Genomic DNA, 21,477 nt, shown 5'->3' with positions numbered 1-21,477 from the left:
AGTTGTGAACTTTGCAGGTACTGTTGCTTGTTCTTCTTCCATTGAGCATAATAATCAGTTGCGTAAATGTTCTAAATCAAATGTTGACTCGTGGATCCTTGATTCCGGGGCCACAAACCATATGACCTTCAATAAGACATTACTGTGCAATATCAAAACCTTAGTTACCATTACCTAGTTTCACTGCCCAATGGATATAAAGTGAAGGTGACACTTATTGGTGATGTGATTCATTCTAAGAAAAGTACTTTATATGCCCTGCTTCAAATTTAACTTGATTTATGTTCATTCCCTAACTGGGCAACTAGACTACATAGTTGTATTCACAAAATTCTCTTGTCTTCTTCTAACAGGGCCCTTCATTGAAGAGGCCACTGGAGATTGGTGAGGCCAAGGACAACCTTTACTTTTATTGTTCAAACTCATGCAAAAGTAAATCAGTTTTGCCTTCTGCACTTGACACTACTGTTTCATCACATAGCTCTCACACAACACCTTGTGCATCCACCACTACTTCAACACACAATAGAAATAAAGTGCAGTCCATTGTAGGAACTACTGTTTTAGGCAATAATAATAAGTGTCTTGTTTCATTCTTATCTTTCTTCTGAAGTTCATAAACTTTGTAGTTCTGTTCCAAATGCATTTGCTTGTGAGAAATATAATGTAGATATTTTGTGTCATAATGATTGGGCCATGTGCCTTTTGTCAAAATAAGGGGCATCTCAGCTATCCCAACTACATTTGCACAAAACAACCATTTTTCTGTCATGTCTGTCCAATGGCCAGGAAAAGCAGATCTCCCTTCCCACAAAGTACCACAAACACACTTAAAACCTTTGAACTATTATACCTCTGGGTCCCTATCACATTCAAACTCATGATGGCTATAAATATTTCATTACCTTTGTAGATGATTATAGCAGGTCTACATGGACATACCTTCTAACTTGCAAAAGCAATGCTTTGCATATTATCAAAGCCTTTGTTGCCATGGTAGAGAATCAATTTCAGACTACCATTAAGACAATTAGAACATATAATGGTCTGGAGTTTGTCAATGCTGACAGCACCATGTTTTTTCAAAGTAAAGGAATCATACACCAAAAGACTTGCCCTTATACCCCTCAACAAAATGGGATAGTAGTGAAAAATACAAATACCTTCTTGAAACAACTAGAGCATTGTTGTATCAATCTAAACTGCCTTTACAGTATTAGGGTGAATGGATCCTCACCTCTACTTACGTAATAAACAGACTGACATCATCCTCTATAAAAAATAAGTGTCCATATGAACTACTCTACCAGAAAAGCCACTTTATTCACATCTTAAGAGCTTTGGCTGCTTTTGCTTCCCAGCCACTCTCAAAACACACAAAGACACGTTTGAACCTAGATCAACTCCACATGTTTTTATGGGATACCCTTTTGGGACAAACTGATACAAAGTGTTAAATCTTGTCACAAAAAGAATACATATCAGAGATGTATTATTTCATGAAAATGTTTTTCTATTTAGCTTAAAACCAAATTCTAATGATCTGTTTTCTAATCTTGATGTTCCTCCTTCCCATTACACCAAATGCATCTGAATGTAGAAAATCATGCACCAACTGACTCTGCACAAGTGATTCTGTTACATCTCCCATTGCATCACCTCACAGTCACTATATGGTGTCACCAACACTTGTATCAAGGGATCATGACACTGGAAATGATCAGGATACAGCTGAATCTAGTATCCCATTTCCACAATTCCAGAACCAAAACATCCCACACAATACTACTAGCTCATCTGATTCTGGCCGAAATACTCCAGCCTCATCTCCAGAAAACATCAGACCACCTAGAGTTCATAAACCTCCTACTTACCCGAAGGATTATGTGTATACACTCCCAAACCAACCTATGAATACCTCACCTCAAGATAAACAAAGCACATCTTCTCTTTCTTTTAATACTTTTATTCCTGATGTGCAACCCATTGATTTAGAGCCTTGGCCGCTGATAGTTAACATTTGATAAAGAATGTGTTACTAGACTATGAGCATATCTCATATGAAGAAGCACTTGATGTACCTGCATGGCAAGCGGCAATGACTCAAGAATTTGAGGCATTATATGCCAATAATACCTGGGATTTAGTGCCACTTCCGGCTGGAAAAAGGACCATAGGATGCAAATGAGTGTATAAGATAAAACACATGGCAGATGGGAGTGTAGAGAGGTTCAAAACTAGGTTGGTAGTGAAAGGTTACATTCAACAAGTTGGAGTGGATTATACTGAGACCTTTTCACCTGTTGTAAAAATGACAACAGTAAGGACTTTGATTCAGTAGCAGTTAAGAAGGGATGGGAAATGTTTCAATTAGATGTGAACAATGCTTTCCTTCATAGTGACTTACATGAGGAAGTATATATGGAGGTACCACTAGGCGTACTTGTAGAGCAGTCTGGAATAGTATGCACGTTGAACAAATCCTTGTATGGATTAAAACAAGCTAGTAGACAGTTGCATGCCAAATTGACAGAAGCTCTTTGTTCTAAAGGCTATACACACACTATGTTTGAATACTCATTGTTTTATAAAGGCAAAGGTAATTCAGTAACTTTTGTAGCTATATATGTAAATGATGTTATTATCAAAGGAGCTCACTTGGAGGAAATTACCAGCTTAAAGAAGTTCCTACACGAAACTTTCAGAATAAAAGATCTGGGGAGACTCCATTACTTCCTAGGGTTGGAGATACTTTATAAAAGGGATGGAGTTGTGATTACACAAAGGAAATTCACTCAAGACCTCCTTAAGGATTTTGACTATATAGGATGTTCTGCTGTTACTTTATCTCTTGATCCAACAGTGAAGTTAAAAGCAAGTGAAGGGATACCACTTTAATATCCTAATCAAACGAGGATTCCTCACTTCTTTCTCTCATTCAAAACCGTGCATGAGACTTTCATATCACTATAGGAAACTAGTTGGAAAATTGAATTTTCTTACAGGAACTAGGCCTGATATAGCCTACAATGTTCAACACTTGAGCCAATATAAGCAAAATCCTAGAGATAGTCACCTAAAAGTAGCAGTACATGTATTGAGATATTTGAAAGGGAGTTTATCTCTAGGGCATCTTTGTATCTAATAACAGAGTTTACATAGTAAGGGCCTTTTGTGACTCTGATTGGGCTGCTTGCCCTGAAACTAGGAAATCTGTCAGTGGTTACATAGTGTTGCTTGGTGACAGCCCCATCAGTTGGAAATCCAAGAAGCAATATATTATTTCGTTGTCATCAGTAGAAGCTGAGTATAGAGTAGTGAGAAAAGTGGTTGGAGAACTGGTCTGGCTTGCATGACTGCTTGAGGAACTCACAGTACCTCTTTCTCTACCTATACTTGTCTTCTATGACAACCAAACATCACTTCACATTGCAAAGAATCCAGTCTTCCATGAGCGGACCAAACACGTAGAAGTGAACTGTCATTTTGTGCGAGACAAGCTTCAAGATGGCCTGATTTTGTTACATTACATCTCTACTCATGAACAGCTCGCAGACATCTTTACTAAGTCTTTGCCGGGCAACAAGCATACTTTTCTACTTAGCAAGTTGGGTGTGAGTTTCCCACCTCCAACTTGAGGGGGGTGTTGAGATTATTTAATAATAAGTCATATTGTAGTTACCTTACATTTACATAGGCTATTTCTGTAAACACTTAGGCTACTATTGTAATAAGGCAGTTAGATTAATAGTTAGTGGAGGTTAGAGCTGGTGCCAGCTGTACACATATATAAATATATTGTACAGATATTTTGGTGTGTAAGAGGAATTCATTTTTGCTTCAGTCTGTTTCTCGAAACCCTTCCTTCATTGGAGCTCGACCTGAGCTCGATTGCATTGTTGATTCTCAGTATTTTGTCAAGATCAAACACATGATCATCCATGAATAATGTATAAGGAGTTACCGCTTAGCGCCATGATCAAACTAGATAATAGTAGTATGCTTTTTTCCATGCTCTCATTATAGGAAATATCAATAGTTAATTTGAATTTATTTTAATTGGTTTCACTGTACCTGTTATAAACTAATAAGTGAAAAAAAAGAATCATTCATCCTACAACTAATAGAAGATGATTGCAGCAACTGATAGAATATACAAAAGATAAGTTGGTCAAAAGTATTTTTTTTACATCATGGAAGAGGTTAGTGTGTTTTCATATTTACTTTATAATTAATTTTTTTAAAATATGGATTCCGTTGAAAATACCTTTTTTAAAACAAATTTGTAAGTAGTGATATGTAGGGGTGTACATAGGTCGGGTTGGTTCGGGTTTTACTATTACCAAACCAAACCAATCTCGGGTATTCTCGATTTTTCGGGTTATTCGGGATTTTTTCCGGTAAAATCTTCGTAGAACAAACTATATAACTTGTGCTCAAAATATTTTTTTAATCCTAGTAAGATACAACTATATAAAGTATTTTCCAAATATATTATAATACAAAATATGAGATGTGTCATGGCTTATCCTAAAATATTCAACAATAAAGACAATATAATTATGTAATATAAATATTTCTAATTAAAAAGCCATAAAAATAAACATAATCTAAAAGTACTAAGTCATGCTAAAATAAGTAGACTAATAAGGGAGTATTAATTACATGACCAAACGCTAAAGAAAAAATAAAATAGGTTATGCATTTTTATTTAAATTATTGCAAAACATAAAACAGATATTCAATACATTCATGTTCGCAGTATTGAATTGAATGTCTTTTGTTAGCATTAGTATTGATTTGCTTTTGATTTGGGCTTTTGTTGGCATTATTTAATTTACTAATATTAATGGCTATAAAACTTATTGGAACATTCAAAAGTTCTAAGTCCAACCTTGAAATAATACCTTAAAAGATAAAATTATGAAGTTTTTTAAGAAGTATTTATGAATTACATCACAATAAGTATATTTATATATTAAATATATCTAAAATATTTATATATCTAATGTCGGGTTGGTTTGCTTTCGGTTTGACTTTCTTTAGTTAAAACCAAACCAAATCAATTATGGTCGGTTTTTTTTTTTTTTTTAAAATTTTTACCTCCTATAGCAAAGGTTGATACCTTATTTATTCAAAATAAATACCCTTTAAAAAAAATTATATTCCATAGCTACCTTTTGATTTTTATAGCCAAATATCTATTTATGGTTACCTACTACCCTTAAGCCATAAAATACTCTTTGTGTTATTTTTCTCTCTCATTCTTTTAGATTTTTCTCCACCATCTCTCTCAATGCCAATCTTTCTCCATAGAAGATAAACTCGTCGAAGAAGAAGTACTATATTAAAGTGTATCCAACCCCTTTGCCGTCTTCAACCCTCTTCGGTTCCGATTCTTCTTCCTCTTCTTAGCACCACCACGGAGACGGAGCACGAGATGAAGAGTCGACGTTTCTAAAAAATATTCCCAAATTGTTTCAATGTGATTTTTCAAGTTTTCATTTCCACATCACTAAATCAAAAGTTTTTCTTCCTGATGTTTCATTACTGCTAACCCTCCCACGTGTGGGGAAGAAATGATCAATAGCCAATTTGAAATTTGGTACATATTATTTTTTTTTAACACNATATATATTTAACATTTTGAACCTCAAACAATCGTCTTATAACAAGATTTTTCAAGAAAAGGAATTTTTCCGATAAGGGAAGGACTAAGGGACCTAGTGAAGTAAGGTTGATTTCTATGGAATTGGTGGCTAGGGTACGGCCGTCTTCAAGCTGCTTTCTGGTGAAAATCAGACGCTGCTGATCTGGGGAAATCCCTTCCTTATCTTGGATTTTGGCTTTCACATTGTCGATTGTGTCGGAAGATTCAACTTCAAGGTGTGATTGTTTTACCCTTAAGCAAATTGAAGATTCTGTTACCTTTTTTTTAAGTATATTTTCAGTGTATCTCGCTGTATTTCCATGTATTTTATTATATTCATTGTTTTTTTTTAATTATTTTTCAGTGTATCTCGCTGTATTCCATGTATTTCATTGTATTCGCTGTCTCGCTATATTCCATGAATGTATTCATATATTTTTTTAATTAATATAATTTATGTATTCATATGTATTATATAATTTCTCTGAAGATTGCTATGTTTTTGGGGTGTTTTTCGGTTGAGAATCTTTTTTATAACTGGAAATACAAATTTTGTGTGTTGTAATTGAGTTTGTTGAGTTATATTAGGAGTCTATTATGTTAATTGATTCACTTTCCGTTTAAAAACAGTGTAATCCCCTGTTTCATGTCGTGAATACAGTCGAATACAATAATCTGTCCAGCTGTAATCCCATGTTTCACGCCATGAATACAGTCGAATACACTCAAATACAAAAATCTGTCTAGCTGTAATCCCCTGTTTCACGCCTAGAAATGCTATTGTATTCATGAATACAGTAGCTTAAATACATCGAATACACTCTAAAAAATCTGAAACATAGCTATATGAAGTAATATAGTAAATGGTAGCTACAACTAGCTAATAACCACTAAAACATAGTGGTTTCTGAAAGTTTTTTTTTTTTTTTTTTCAATACCAAACCAAATCAAACCAAACCATAGTCGGGTTTTTTTCTCTCGTTTTGACTCGGATTATCGGGTTAGTGCGGTTTGTCGGTTTCCTTTGTACACCCCTAGTGATATGTATTGTTTGGGCGATACACGACCAATAAGTATAAACCATAAAATCGGCAATTTATTTTCTAATAACTTATAACTAGATTCTTGGCAATACAAGTATAAATGATATAATTGATGTAATCCCCAAGAGTTTTATCTTCTTCTTTTCGGTGTATCTCGCTGTATTTCCATGTATTTTATTATATTCATTGTTCTTTTTAATTGTTTTTCAGTGTATCTCGCTGTATTCCATGTATTTCATTGTATTCGCTGTCTCGCTATATTCCATGAATGTATTCATATATTTTTTTAACTAATATAATTTATGTATTCATATGTATTATATAATTTCTCTGAAGATTGCTATATTTTTGGGGTGTTTTTCGGTTAAGAATCTTTTCTATAACTGGAAATACAAATTTTGTGTGTTATAATTGAGTTTGTTGAGTTATATTAGGAGTCTATTATGTTAATTGATTCACTTTCCGTTTAAAAACAGTGTAATCCCCTGTTTCACGCCGTGAATACAGTCGAATACAATAATCTGTCCAGCTGTAATCCCATGTTTCACGCCATGAATACAGTCGAATACACTCAAATACAAAAATCTATCTAGCTGTAATTCCCTGTTTCACGCCTAGAAATGCTATTGTATTCATGAATACAGTAGCTTAAATACATCGAATACACTCTAAAAAAATCTGAAAACATAGCTATAGGAAGTAATATAGTAAATGGTAGCTACAACTAGCTAATAACCATTAAAACATAGTGGCTTCTGAAAGTTTCTCTTTTTTTTTCAATACCAAACCAAATCAAACCAAACCATAGTCGGGTTTTTTTCTCTCGTCTTGATTCGGATTATCGGGTTGGTGCGATTTGTCGGTTTCCTTTGTACACCCCTAGTGATATGTATTGTTTGGGCGATACACGACCAAATAGTATAAACCATAAAATCGGCAATTTATTTCCTAATAACTTATAACTAGCTTCTTGGCAATACAAGTATAAATGATATAATTGACGTAATCCCCAAGAGTTTTATCTTCTTCTTTTCACCCATGAGAGCTTTATCATTCACCGAGAGAAAAGAGTAAACATAGCTAATATTCCAAAATTAAAAAAAAAAGAAAATGGACACGCCCAGTGGGACTCGAACCCACAATCGCTTGATTAGAAGTCAAGCGCCTTATCCATTAGGCCATGGGCGCCTTGTTTGGAAAAGTAGCACATATTTAATTTAATATTAAAGATATATTCTAGCTGATTACACTTGTTTACTCTTTGAAACGAGGGAGAACTACGTAAAAGAAAGAATGTTCCAGCTAAGATCCAATGTATTCAAAACGAGCTCTAATATACTAAAAGGTCTAATCGTCTTCTTAAAATTTTTAATCTTTAATTTTTATTTTAGTTTTAAGGTTCTTTTTTGATAATCTGTCACATCTTTACCAATCACGAAGTTCTTTTAATAGATCTGTAAAAAATTACCGTACTAAATTTGCAATTGTACGAAACAAAAGAAAAAAAAGAAGGTTTAGATTGACTTCAACTAACACTTAAGAAATATTTCTTTATTTGAACCCCTTTTCCATACAGAAGGAAATAGGAGATATACTCGAAACAAATTTCCTCTTTTTTATTTTTATTTTTTATTTTTTAAATCCATTTATGTAAAGACAAATCTTGCTGAAGGGCCGCTTTGCACTTTGCATATTGAATTCCTTTTCCTCCTGAACAAAAACAAAAGAACAGAAAGAAAAATATAACTTCTCTTATTTTTCTTTCCATTCTCTTCCTTCCCGTGGAAGAGAAGAGAAAAAATTAATATAAGTGATATCTATTATTCCGTTGGAAATTGATTTTAGTCTTGTTCGATTACTTTAATATTATTAATTAATTAATTTATTTTTTTTAACTTTTATTTTATTTGATATGTTGCTGACATGATCTGAGCTTAAATGAAAAAGTGACATACCATTATACTAACTTGTCCGCAATTGATGTGTAATAGTTGTTGTTGTTGTATTCTCTTCCTTACTGCCCTTTCAAGACAAACACTTTAAGTGGGAGGAAGAGTCGAGAGGAACGAAGGAAAAGAGGAAGGAGAAATGCGAAAGAAGCATCTAGAATTTGGATTTGGTCGTGTCAACTTTTTCTAATTAAATCCTTTTTGGAGACTTAAGATTCCCATATATTAAAGATCATTAAGGTCTAAGGACTTGTATTGTAGCATAGACGCTGTAACAAAATGAACATTCTCAGGTTTCCCAGTACCCGACAAAAGAAGATTGCCTACTTATTATGATTGCTTCACTTGAACAGACTTAAATCTGTCAAAAGAACAGAACAGAGAACGTTTACCTTGTCGAAACTGTACATTTGGATCCATGCAAATCATAAAAGGAAAGACACAGACCTACGTAGCTTTAAAAGCCAGAGGAACGGTTATCCACATTTCAACAGCTGAATCCGTCACAGCAACATGTTTGATGCGAATGTTATGTACGAGAACTTGATTAAGGACTCTGAAGCACAGTATATACCAGATGCTGATCTGCTATGAGGCAAACAAATCAACCATTACCTGCTAGGAACATATCAAATTGCATACATCCTGAAACCTTGCCTCTGAAATGTCAGTGAAGGGAAAAACTCTGAATCTACCAGTATTTGGACAACTCAACGTCAGATGTTCCGCGTTGACCATCTTCTGCAGTATGCAAAGCAAGAATTAGTCACCACTGGTAAATGTCTTCTTTTAAGATACTAGTTAAATTGCAAACGAAATCTAAGTGCCAAATTTGAGCAAGAAGTAGAGGATTATGACTACTAGGAAAGACGAGTTTCCTGTTTGCCGGTCAAGAAATAACGATTATGAAGAGTAACGAAACGAGGCCAACAACAAGATGTATTAAGCAAGGGAGAAGATAATAGTTGGTTGTCCTGTAGTTGCGAAAAACTCACCTTTTTCTATCAAAATAGCAGCCTTACAATTACCCTCTTCAAAACCAATGTTTAGACCAATAATCATGATATTGGTAGTTGGGATGGAGGGAGCAGTCTTTAGAAGTGAGGAACCAAGAATCTTAGTGAATAACAACCTAACTACAACCACTAATATGTGATGTTAGAACTGCTTGACAGACAGAGAAGAAGACAACAGTTATATCTAAAGATGATAGGGAATGGATATATCTATGATTATTCTTTTCCTCGAGAACTCCCCTTTGAACTAGCAAAATGTTTGCCACCACTCGATGTGTTTTTCATTTCGCTCCAAACAATCGAACGTTACCTAAACTTTCTTGTCTATTCTTGCATATCCCCTTTCATCTTAGACCGAAATTAGCTTTCCCTTCTCATAATAGATCGAGTAATAACAGGATACCTCACAATGAAATGCCTTGTCGGTGCAGCTCCACCATTTGGATGGAACGCAATCAAGGTAGTGACACCAGCTACAGTACTTGTTTGCATCAACGCTATGCAGAACTGCTACTATAATTCCAGCAAGCCTGTATTTGGAGTGACAGCAAGTCAAAGCCAATTATCTTAGACAATTATAACTAGCTAGTTTACTGTAAAAATGGATGCAAGGAAAAATGGAGCAAGAGTAAAACAATACAAGCTTGTTCAAAGTGTTCCTACGCTTTATCTTAGACAATTATAACTAGCCTAGGAACTAGTTTACAGAGATGGAAACTCACAGAAGAGCAAAGATAACAAGGACAACACCCCTCTGAACAGGCTTGTCCAAAGTGTTCCTACGCTTGACAATGTGCTTGGTATCAAACTCAAATATGCCTCCCTTATTTCGAGCCAGTTTCTCTTGTTGAGGTCTGAACAAGAGCACAAACCCCAGAAGGAATCCTGACACGAATCCTCCAATATTAGCAAAATTATTGATATAAGGTATCAGTCCAAGGACATGAGTTGTCATCAGGATTGTCATGGTAGCCACTAGCCCTGCAAACTGCAATCGGAAGTGGGGAAATGACATTCTATTTTACATGATAGCTGAGAATGAGAGGAACAATAGCTAAAAGATTTCAGGACCTTATTGGTATAAAGTTTCCAATTCCTGATGACGCTAGAGAGCAGTGTACCAAGCAATCCAACCAATGCACCAGAGGAAGAAACTGATGGACGATCCTGAATGAAAAGTGCAGCAACTAGACTACCAGTAATCGCTGAGAGTATGTAGATAACTCCAATTCTTACTGCAGAAATCGGAGCATCCAATAAAAACCCCAATAAAACTACTTCCTTGCTGAATATACACATTAAAGAAATTCTTACGTGGTCCAAATTCTTGCTCCAAGTGAATCCCCACGAAGATTACAGATGACAAGTTGATGATCAGATGGAAAAGCCCTGCATGCAACCATGGGCTTGAGAAGATACGCCAGAATTGATGATTATTAGTCAACAAAGTCTTCCTAAGCGCTCCAATTTCATCCAACCTACATTAGAAAAGATTGTATACGTGTTACTGACAGCAGAACTTCCTCAACCTAATAACAGGTGCAAGAGAGAGGGCCTTCTATAATGCACAGTTGAAACAATGACATTAACATTAACATAGAGAATAAGATGCCTTAGTTAATAACATCAAGAATAAAGAAGTTTCAGGACAGGTATAAAAGCAGGAAACATTCAATTTGTTTGAGAGTTTAGAGATCCATATATTATCGAATATGTAACGTGATTAATTGATTCTAAAGCCTGAAAAACTGCAACAAGCAGAAGCTAGAGGTTCCATAAAGAGCCAAGAAATATTTTAGAAACAGTTCATTACATTACATCTGTAGATATGGCAAGTGTTCATGTACTTCGTGCAATAAAATGGTATATCCGTTCTTGAGAATGCTGATATCAGTGGAATGTATAAGAACATATAAGATTGACATCCCCAACTACAATTTTCTCAGGAGTAAAGCACCAATTTCCGCTATAAACTAACTTTTCAGAAGGAGACAAGGATCAATCCACATAAAGCTAATTTACCCAGTCAGAAGTACTAGTTAACCACTCTCTCTAAGAAATTAAGATTTGGCAATCTCTTAACATTTTTTTTTGGATAACCAAGAGGTCCCGAGGGTAGCTAGCGCACAGTTCTAAACTCAATGGATAATATACCCGCCCCTCTACCCTTTTCTACTTAAATACCAGGTTTTTGTGTGCCAGAAAGTTTGAACCCGTGACGTGCCCCTGACTACACATCACGAGCTGCATTCTCACCACTATTACAGAGATTTAGCATTCTCTTTAATAGAATACGTACTGTCTTGCAATAAAACCCGTCAAAATAAGAGCTCATCATAAGCACATTTATTTTTCAAAATTTTCCGTTACGATATAGATCTCAATAAACATCATAACCGCAACAATGTAGATGTACAAGTATACCAAAATCAACTTCCCGCAACAATTCAAAACTGATAGCAACTCTCCTCCTATTTTAAAAAAACCATCTCAAATTACATTAAGAAGTCTGATTTTCAAATTACAGGCTTAAATCCATGATATACCTAAGAAAACAGTAAATTCTAAATAACTAAGCGAATAGGAATTCAACAATATTCAATAAAATAGGAGAAGAAATAAAAACGATTATGGAAAAGAAAAAGGGAACTAACGCAGAAGCTGATGGGCCGAGCAGTGGATTCTCGGAGAGGGGCTGAAAAGAGAAACGACGAAGAGGTTTAAGGGCACAATCGCCATGTGAATTCTCCCAGCAGTCATTAACGATCATCGTAGCAATGAAAGCGACCAAGTGAAGGATCACAAAGAGAGAAATGATCCACGTGTTGGCTCCCTTCTGAGACAACGGCTTAAAGAAGGGGAATGGGACTCTCTCTTCTTTCAGTAGTTCCTCCGCCATCAGCTCAGTGGAGAATCTCGCCGCCGCCATTTGTTGCTTGATTTCTATCTGTGTTTGGAATTTCGAACTCTCTGCCATTATTATTTCCAGTGGGAATTCAAGTGATTCAATCAAAAAATTATTTCCTTTTGAATCTGAAAATATGATATTCTTCGATTCTTAATAACAACTGAGAGGCGGTGGGCGGTTGGGGATGATCAACGAGATGAAGCATAGGAGCATGTGAGTTGTGTGTGTGGGTGGGTGGGTGGGGGGAGGGGGTGTAGGTTGGCGGAAAGACGCTAAAGCGAATTCATATGAGGGGAAAATTTGGAAAAAAAGAAGAGGAAAGTGGAAATTTTTAGTTACTCCATCACCAAGGTAAATTTTGTAACGGGCTTAGTTATAAGTTATAACCATATTGCGGGCTTGGATATTTCTTCTAACGCACACTGGCCAAGTTTGATGAAAACATAATTTATTTAAATTTTTAAACAGATTATTTAATTTAGCAAAGACATTTTCCAAAGGAGAAATGCCACAATATGCTCCATTAAACCTCTATCTCTATTTGTTTTAACATTTTCTAGAGTAAATTACATAAGTTATTCAATTGAACAAAAGAAACATTTTGAAGACATGGAAGCTACATAAAAGGATTACTCCATTACTTCAGATATTTCTATGTTGTATTTACGGCCTAAACTTATCCTCAAAAAATTGCTTACGCTAAGTTACCTTTTACGGCTAATCCTTGTTCAAAGTATATCCATTGTCTTAGAGAGATGATGTGGCAAAGAAAAAATTCTCCCCTATTAAATGCGCTTGAAAAACTTAAAATATATTAGTTTACCTCGAAAAATATGAATAACAATTAAAGATAATTAGTGGTTTTAAAGATACGTGATATATTCTAATACTAGTGATAATATGAGCAATATTGAGCTTGAGTAAGAAGAAATAATGAACCAAATCAATGTTATCATAACAGTAGGGGCCTCGAGCTCGTCTATCCAGGGACCTCGAGGTCAGCTATGACCAATAAAGTATCAATAATAAAGTAAAGGCAATAAAGCTGAAGAATAATTGCTGAGCACGTAAAACAAGAGAAGAATAAGAATGTTCTATTGCAATAAATGATCTGATCCTTTACAAAGTGATTGGGGTCCCCTTTATATAGGAGGAGAAAACCTCAACATAGTACCTTGCTCATAAAGGTAAAGAATTCTATTGGTACAGGTGTATAACAGCCTAGTACGGACCTGTACTAGTTCGTACAACCCTTATCCTATAATTAATGCCCAGGTCCACGTGTCCTTGAGAAATTCCCGCTCTTTCTTGATTGACTTCGAGACAATGCTGCTCTCGATGCAGTCCGTGCCAGGCATTCGATCAGCTTCCTCGAGGTAGGTGTCCCTTAGCCGGATACGACACCCACTTCGAGTCTCCCGGACTCGAACCTATAGCCTGATTTAAGACTTGAAAATCGTACTCCTCGATTTTGACTGTATACAGATAGTCCCCGCGTTTTTTAGAATAAGATGATAAGAAACGACTCTGACTTCGATTGTCCCGAGCCTCTCACGATGATGTCATGCTCGTGACGTAGGCGCCTGAAGTGATCAAAACGTCCCGTCGGTCCATTTCCCAAAAACATTAAATGCGCCGCCGATCCATCTCCCCAAATGCAGTGAATGTATGCCAGCGTTGGTCGGCCACTTGTGTCGCCGAACCGTCACTGGCCTTCTATAAATAGGGGGCTACTTGGCTGAACAAAAACTACACACACCTCTTCTTTATCAACTTTTAGCTCTTTCCTTTTTCTACCTCTTTCTCTGATCACTTATTTTTATGGTTCAAACCTGTGATCACAAGGTCATATGGCAGCAACTTTATCAGTTATGTCATGGCTCCCTTTTTCAAAGCTTTTCCTCACTAAGTGGGATTATACCGAGTTGTTATTGTCGTTGTTGTTGTTGTTGTTGTTGTTGTTGTTGTTATTGTTGTTGTTGGTATTGTTGCTCGAAACAATGAGAGAAGGGCACAGAATTCTTCCCGTATCGGAAGATATGCGAACTTTACACTGCTGCTCATCTCTCTTAACTTCAAACTGGTGTGGCGCTTCATTCCTTTTTCTTTCCATGGAATGAGGTGGCACTATCATCTACTAACTTTTGTATCCCACACCGGTACAATGTCTCAAGAAGTGGCTTCACGATAGTTGTGCTGACAAGACCCAAACTCGCCAAGTTTTTCACTAGGCCACAATTCTCTCTAAAGATCGAGATGGAGTCCCCGAGGAGGAGGTTCTCGAAGATGTCGCTTTCGAGGATATGCCCCCAAAAGTAGATTAGGTTCTTGGCTTTTGTTTTTGCTCCTTTGTTTCTATGTAAGGGCCCCTCGTGGGCTTTGTAAACATCTTTTGTTAATATAAGAATTTCTCTATTTTATCTTCGATTCGTGTTGAATCCCATTCTGCCTTCGTTTGTGACCCGAGTGTATAACTCTAACGAGTAGTCCGAATACTGGACTCAGAACATAATAAACCCTTAGGTTTTTAACCGACTGATATAATACCCCTTAAGGTTCTTTGTTAATCCTCGAGCTAGGCTTAGATTGATTTGATGCGAGCTCGGGACACCGAGACTCCTGAGTCCGAGTTGAGTGATATCAAGGTCTCGATCTAGAAATAAAGTTAGCTCCTTTAGGCTTCGTAGATAGTCCCCGAGTAAGAATTTTCTCGAACTCGGGTAGCCCTTGGGCTTAGTAGTCGAGTGAGTGTTTGCTCGAACTCGAAAAAAAGTTAGCCCTTAGGCTACATAGCTAGTCCGTGAATGAGGATTTTCTCGAACTCGGGCAGCCCTTGGGCTTGGTAGTCGAGTGAGTATTTGCTCGAACTCGAAAGAGAGATAGCCCTTAGGCTTTATAGACAGTTCCCGAATGAGAATTTTCTCGAACTCGGGTAGTCCTCGGGCTTGGGATATTATGAACCTCGAGTCCGAATCGAAATGAAAGCGGAGTCTCGAACTATAAGTTTTAGGCCCTTAAGCCTTTCGAGGTTGGCCCTTAGGCTCTTATATATTGGCACTTAGGCTCTTATATACTGGCCCTTAGGCTCTTATACATCGGCCCTTAGGCTCTTACATATTGGCCCTTAGGCTCTTACGTATTGGCCCTTAGGCTCTTACATATTTGCCCTTAAGCTCTTATATATCGGCCCTTAGGCTCTTACGTATTGGCCCTTAGGCTCTTTAAATTGGGCCGTTTCGGCCTCTAAAAATGGCTATATATTTTTTTCCTTATTTCGGCTGAAAGACTTGGTAATATTTAGTTATGACTTAGCATGTATTTTTGTACCCGTTGGGTTTTTCGAAGGCTCGTCGTGTCGGAACCTTATTAGTCATTTTGTTTGCATGGACATTCTTGAATGCCTCTTAAGGGTTTTCCGGAGGCTGGTGTTATCGAAGCCTTTTGATTATTCGAGGGCTGATTGTTCGAAGCCTCTTGGGGGCTGAATTTATCGAGGCCCCTTATATTTTGCTTTTGCCGAGGGTAGCCTGATTTAACCAGTTTTTACAAAGTGTTTGAAGGCCATTTAATTTATAGCGGAAGCCGGACATCTCCGAGCCGCATTATTTGGCCGTAGCCTTTATATGACCGTAGTCTTTTATTTGGCTGTAACCTTTATATGACCGTAGTCTTTAGTATGGTCGTAGCCTTCGGGTAAGTCACTTGGATTTGTTTCCCGATAACTTTCTGAGCTTGTTCGAGAAGTTAGTCCCCGAGAATATTGGCCTTGGCCTCGTTTCGAAGGGGTGCCTTTTCAAGGTCTTATTAATTTGGATCTTTAGTGACAGTCCCCGAGTATTCGGGGTGCTTCTATGTCTTGGCTCTTAAGCCATTTCCCGTAGGATTGTAAGTGTTGAGCTCGTATGAGACACAAAGTATTTTTGATATAACCAGGATACTTTTTTAAATAGCTGATACATGCGTACATGTTTTGCCGTCGGGGCTCGATTATTCTCTATGGACACGGTTCGTTTGACCGTTTGGCCCATTACAACGTTCTCATATCGAGACCCTCTTAGGCGTGAAATATCTTTCCTGAAAATGTAACCTCCGGGGGTGATGCCCCCCCCCCCCCAGTATTCGAGGTTGATTAAAAAGAAGCCTTGAATACTTGTTGAGTGACTCTTAGGTAGCATATAGGTGTTGCCTCGTTAAAAACCTGGCCGGTAAAATCCATTTGGGATAAAATTCGATCCAATGGAAAAAGAGTGCAACGCATGCTTTTAAACCCAAGGTCTTCGAGCTTAGCAGTGATATCGCTTGAGCATTGATATGTTCCAATTATTTGGTAGTTGCTCGCCTTCCATTGTGCTGACTTTGTAGGATCCTTTCCCTACGACTCTGAGGATACGGTACGGTCCTTCCCAATTGGGACCTAGCTTCCCTTTGTTTGGGTCTCAAGTGTTAAGAGTGACTTTCCTTAGGACTAAGTCCCCGACCCTGAAATGTCGAAGGTTCGTCCTTCTGTTGTAATACCTCTCGATCCTTTGTTTTTGCACGACCATTCTAATTAATGCAGCCTCCCGCTTTTCATCCAGCAGCTCGAGACAAGTGTTCATAGCTTCGTGATTTGAGTCTTCTATGGCATGTTGAAACCTGGTGCTAGGCTCACCAACTTCAACTGGGATCAAAGCTTCGATCCCATATACCAAAGAAAATGGGGTCTCCCCCGTGCTTGACTTTGCTGTTGTCCGATATGCCCATAGTACCTCGGGCAACACTTCTCTCCATTTCCCCTTTGCATCATCTAACCTTTTCTTCAAGATTCGAATAATGATTTTGTTGGTGGACTCGGCCTGACCATTTGCACTTGGGTGGTAAGGTGTTGATAGGATTCTTTTGATTTTATGGTCCTCGAGGAACTTTGTGACTTTGCTGCCGATGAACTGCTTACCATTGTCACATGTTATTTCAGCGGGTATCTCGAACCGACATATGATATGATCCCTTATGAAATCGATGACCTCTTTTTCTGTAACCTTCTCAAAGGCCTGCGCTTCAACCCATTTTGAGAAGTAGTCAGTCATAAACAAAATGAATCTAGCTTTACCTGGCGCCGTTAGTAGGAGGCCGACGATGTCCATCCCCCATTTCATGAATGGCCATGGGGATAGGACCGAGTGGAGTTGTTCACCGGGTTGATGAATTATTGGTGCAAATCTCTGTCACTTATCACATTTTCGAACGAACTCCTTGGTATCTTTTTCCATGCTATCCCAATAATATCCTGCTCTGATCACCTTGCCAACCAGTGAGTCTGCACCAAAATGGTTCCTACAGGAGCCCTCGTGGATTTCCCATAGTACATAGTCTGTATCCCCGGATCCCAAGCACACGGCTAGTGGTCCATCGAAGGTTCTTCTGTATAACGTTCCATTTTCATCGAGCGAGAATCGAGCTGCTTTGGCTCGTAGTGTTCTTGATTCCTTTGGATCCGCGGGAGCTTCCCATGCTTTAAGTAATCGATGTACTTATTCCTCCAGTCCCATGTTAGGCTTGTTGAGTTAATCTCTGCATGGCCTTCTTTGATCGCTGACTTCGATAGCTGGACGACAGCCCCCGGGGCGATATCATCTTCTTCGATCGATGATCCCAAGTTTGCTAGTGCGTCGGCCTCGCTATTCTGCTCTCGAGGTATGTGGTCCAGTGTCCATTCCTTGAAGCGGTGCAGCGTTCATTTTAAGTTTGTCCAAGTATATTTCCATTCGACGTCTCGAACCTCGAAGCTTCCGCTTACATGGTTTACCACCAAAAGGGAATCACACTTTGCCTCGATGACCTCTGCTCCAAGGCCCTTGTCTAGTTCAAGACCTGCAATCATGCCTTCATACTCGGCCTCATTGTTAGTCAACTTAGAAGTTTTGATAGATTGTCTAATAACACTGCCCGTAGGCGATTTCATAATGATGCTGAGCCCAGACCCTTTCACATTCGAGGCACCGTCCGTGAAGAGGGTCCACACCCGTCGATGTACCCGTTTTTAGCAAGAGTTCCTTTTCTACTTCGGGTACGAGGGCAGGCGTGAAGTCGGCCACGAAGTCTGCCAAAATTTGAGACTTGATGGCCGTTCGAGGCTGATATTCGATATCATATCCTCCAAGTTTGATGGCCCACTTAGCCAACCTGCCCGATAATTCGGGCTTATGCAAGACATTTTGAAGCGGATATGTGGTCAGTACACATATACGATGGCATTGAAAATATGGTTTTAATTTTCTAGATGCTCTTATTAATGCAAGAGCTAATTTTTCCAAATGTGGTTACCTGGTTTCTGCATCCCTTAGAGTTCGACTCACATAATAGACAGAAAATTGTGTACCTTGTTCTTCTCGAACCAACACGCCACTTATCGCTACCTCGGATACGGACATATACAAGTACAGGGTTTCATCCTCCTTTGGAGTATGGAGCAAGGGCGGGCTCGAGGGATACCATTTTAATCTTCCAAGGCTCGCTGGCATTCCGGGATCCATGCGAAGCTATTCTTCTTTTTGAGCAGGGAAAAGAAGTGATGGCTCCGATCTGATGACCTCGAGATAAACCGGCCTAGGGCAGCTATCCGTCCGGTTAGCCGTTGCACAGCTTTCACATTGTTCACCACGGTGATCTCTTCAATGGCTTTGATTTTATCGGGATTGATCTCGATGCTTCTATTTGATACCATGAAGCCCAAGAACTTTCCCGAGCCAACTCCAAAAGCGCATTTCTCGGGGTTGAGCTTCATGTTATACTTTTTAAGGATGTCAAATATCACCTGCAAATGGGTCAAATGGTCCTCTACGCGCAGGGACTTAACTAGCATATCATTAATATAATCTTCCATGGATTTGCCTATTTGATGTTCGAACATCTTATTAACTAAACGTTGATATGTGGCTCCTGCATTTTTTAGCCCGAAGGGCATTACATTATAACAATACGTTCCTTACTTGGTGATGAATGAAGTTTTCTCCCGGTCTTTGGGGTTCATTTGAATTTGGTTGTACCCGGAGTAGGCGTCGAGAAAAGTAAGGATCTCGTGGATGGCCGTAACATCGATCAGGCGATCGATGTTGGGCAATGGGAAAGAATCTTTAAGCATGCTTTGTTCAAATCTTTGTAATCTACACCCATTCTAAGTTTATTCCCTTTTTTAGGGACTACCACTACATTAGCTAGCCATTCAGGATATTTTACTTCCCTAATGGATCCTATTTTGAGAAGTTTGGTTAGATGAATGCATGCTTTACCTCAGACTGAGGTCTCCTCTTTTTCTTCACCGGTTTAAATATGGGATCAACACTTACTCAATGAGTAGTTATCTCCGGTGGAATCCCTGTCATATCTAAATGGGACCAAGCGAAGCAATCAATATTATCAATGAGAAATTGAATGAGTTTTTTCCTGAGTTTGGGGGTTAACCCCGTCCCCAGGTATACCTTTTGTTCCGGAAGATGCTCGATTAATATGACCTATTCGAGTTCTTCGATCGTGGATTTTGTTGCATCTGATTCCTCGGAGGAAATGAAAGTTCGAGGAGTGAGGAAATCTTCTCCTTCGTCCCCAGCCACCTGTTCATCGGACATTTGTCCCTCGGGGTCAAACAAGGACACGAGCTGTAATTGCTATTTGGCCGCCTGTTTGTCCTTCGACTTTTCCGATAATGACTTCGATTCCGGTGTCAAATCGTGCACTACAAACATCTCCTTAGCTACATGTTGTTCTCCATATATTGTTTTCACGCCATCCTTCGTTGGGAACTTCATCATTTAGTGGAGGGTCGATGGTACCGCCCTCATGCTATGGATCCACGGCCTTCCGAGCAAAGCATTTATCTCATGTCACCTTTGATGACATGAAATTTGGTGTTTTGTATGGTTCCGGCCACGTTGACTGGGAGGATAATTTCTCCTTTTGTCATTTCACTTTTGCCATGTTAAAGCCATTCAGAACCCGAGATGCTGGCATGATTTGATCGAGCAGCCCGAGTTGCTCCATGACCCTGGACCTGATTATATTTGCCGAGCTACCTGGATCCACGAGAACACGTTTAACTTGAACTTTATTTAAAAAGATAGAACTTACCAGTGCATCGTTGTGAGGTTGAGATAAAGCCTCGATGTCTTCCTCGTTGAATTTGAGGGTGTCCTCGGTCAAGTAATGCCGAGTCCATTTTTCCCTTGTGATGGATATTTTGGTGCGTTTGAATATTGGTTCCCGTGGGACGTCGGCTCCACCAATGATCATGTGATTGACATGTTGAGGTTTTTCAGGTTTGTTCTTTCTGCCTGCATACCTTTCCCTGAAGTGATTCTTAGCCCAATCACTTAGGAATTCTCGAAGATGGCCTTCATTGAATAACCTAGCCACTTCCTCCCTTAGCTGCCTGCAATCCTCCGTTCTATGACCATGTGTGCCATGGTACTTGCACATCAAGTTCGGGTTCCTTTCGGAGGGAACGGTCTGTATTGGCCTGGGCCACTTAGTATCTTTGATGCTCCCAATGGCCGAGATGAATCCTGATGCATCTATGCTGAAATTGTACTCTGATAATCGGGGGGCTTCGGCGGGGTAGACGTGCTTATCGAACTCGTTTTTGCTCATGAGTCCCCGAGACCCTTGACCTTGGTCATTTCTTCGATCATATGGTTGATACCGCTCTTTGTTGAGTCTTGATCCTCGGTCTGTGTCTCTCGGGGGCTTGGCTGTGAATCTGTTTAGGTGAACTGAGCCCGAGGGGGGCTCCCAGCTGGTCGTCCTCAACCCTAATTTTTGACTGATACCGATTGTGCACATCCGACCATGTCATAGTTGGATATTCGATCAAGTTTTGCTTTAGCTGTCGAGATGCTATCGAGCTTCTTTCATTCAAACCTTGCATGAAGGACTGAAC

At 38.6% G+C, this 21,477-nt stretch overlaps 1 protein-coding gene and 1 non-coding gene across 5 annotated transcripts; both read right to left on the bottom strand.

The window, feature by feature from the left end:
• Nucleotides 1-7,808: 7,808 nt before the first annotated feature.
• On the bottom strand, nt 7,809-7,881 carry TRNAR-UCU. Its single transcript has one exon. It is a non-coding gene; the product is annotated as a tRNA-Arg (tRNA).
• Nucleotides 7,882-8,883: 1,002 nt separating this feature from the next.
• LOC109206024 (RHOMBOID-like protein 8) lies at nt 8,884-12,803 on the bottom strand. 4 transcript variants are annotated; one of them, XM_019368790.1, is made up of 7 exons: nt 12,313-12,803; nt 10,973-11,136; nt 10,730-10,893; nt 10,381-10,646; nt 10,062-10,188; nt 9,338-9,383; nt 8,884-9,227 (listed from the first exon to the last, which is right to left on the bottom strand). In XM_019368790.1, exons 1-7 carry the CDS (start codon nt 12,633-12,635, stop codon nt 9,190-9,192), a joined length of 1,128 nt encoding a protein of 375 aa, XP_019224335.1. In that variant the 5' UTR covers nt 12,636-12,803; the 3' UTR covers nt 8,884-9,189. The 4 variants fall into 4 exon arrangements, with proteins under 4 accessions (XP_019224335.1, XP_019224336.1, XP_019224333.1 ...); XM_019368791.1 differs by having other exon boundaries at nt 9,338-9,380; XM_019368788.1 differs by having other exon boundaries at nt 8,884-9,383.
• Between the last annotated feature and the right edge of the window lie 8,674 nt (nt 12,804-21,477).

Source organism: Nicotiana attenuata, unplaced genomic scaffold, assembly GCF_001879085.1.
Source record: "Nicotiana attenuata strain UT unplaced genomic scaffold, NIATTr2, whole genome shotgun sequence".
NCBI classification, from domain to species: Eukaryota; Viridiplantae; Streptophyta; class Magnoliopsida; order Solanales; family Solanaceae; genus Nicotiana; species Nicotiana attenuata.
The sequence above is the reverse complement of the archived record's forward strand: the minus strand, read 5'-3'. Positions and strand labels throughout refer to the sequence as shown.

Coding starts and splice junctions, on each gene's coding strand:
- LOC109206024 (XM_019368788.1), bottom strand. CDS start 12,635: ATGGCAGAGAGTTCGAAATTCCAAACACAGATAGAAATCAAGCAACAA. Junction 10,894..10,972: donor GGAGCAAGAATTTGGACCAC/GTAAGAATTTCT, acceptor CGATTTCTGCAG/TAAGAATTGGAGTTATCTAC. Junction 9,384..10,061: donor ACAAGGCATTTCATTGTGAG/GTATCCTGTTAT, acceptor TGCATACTGCAG/AAGATGGTCAACGCGGAACA.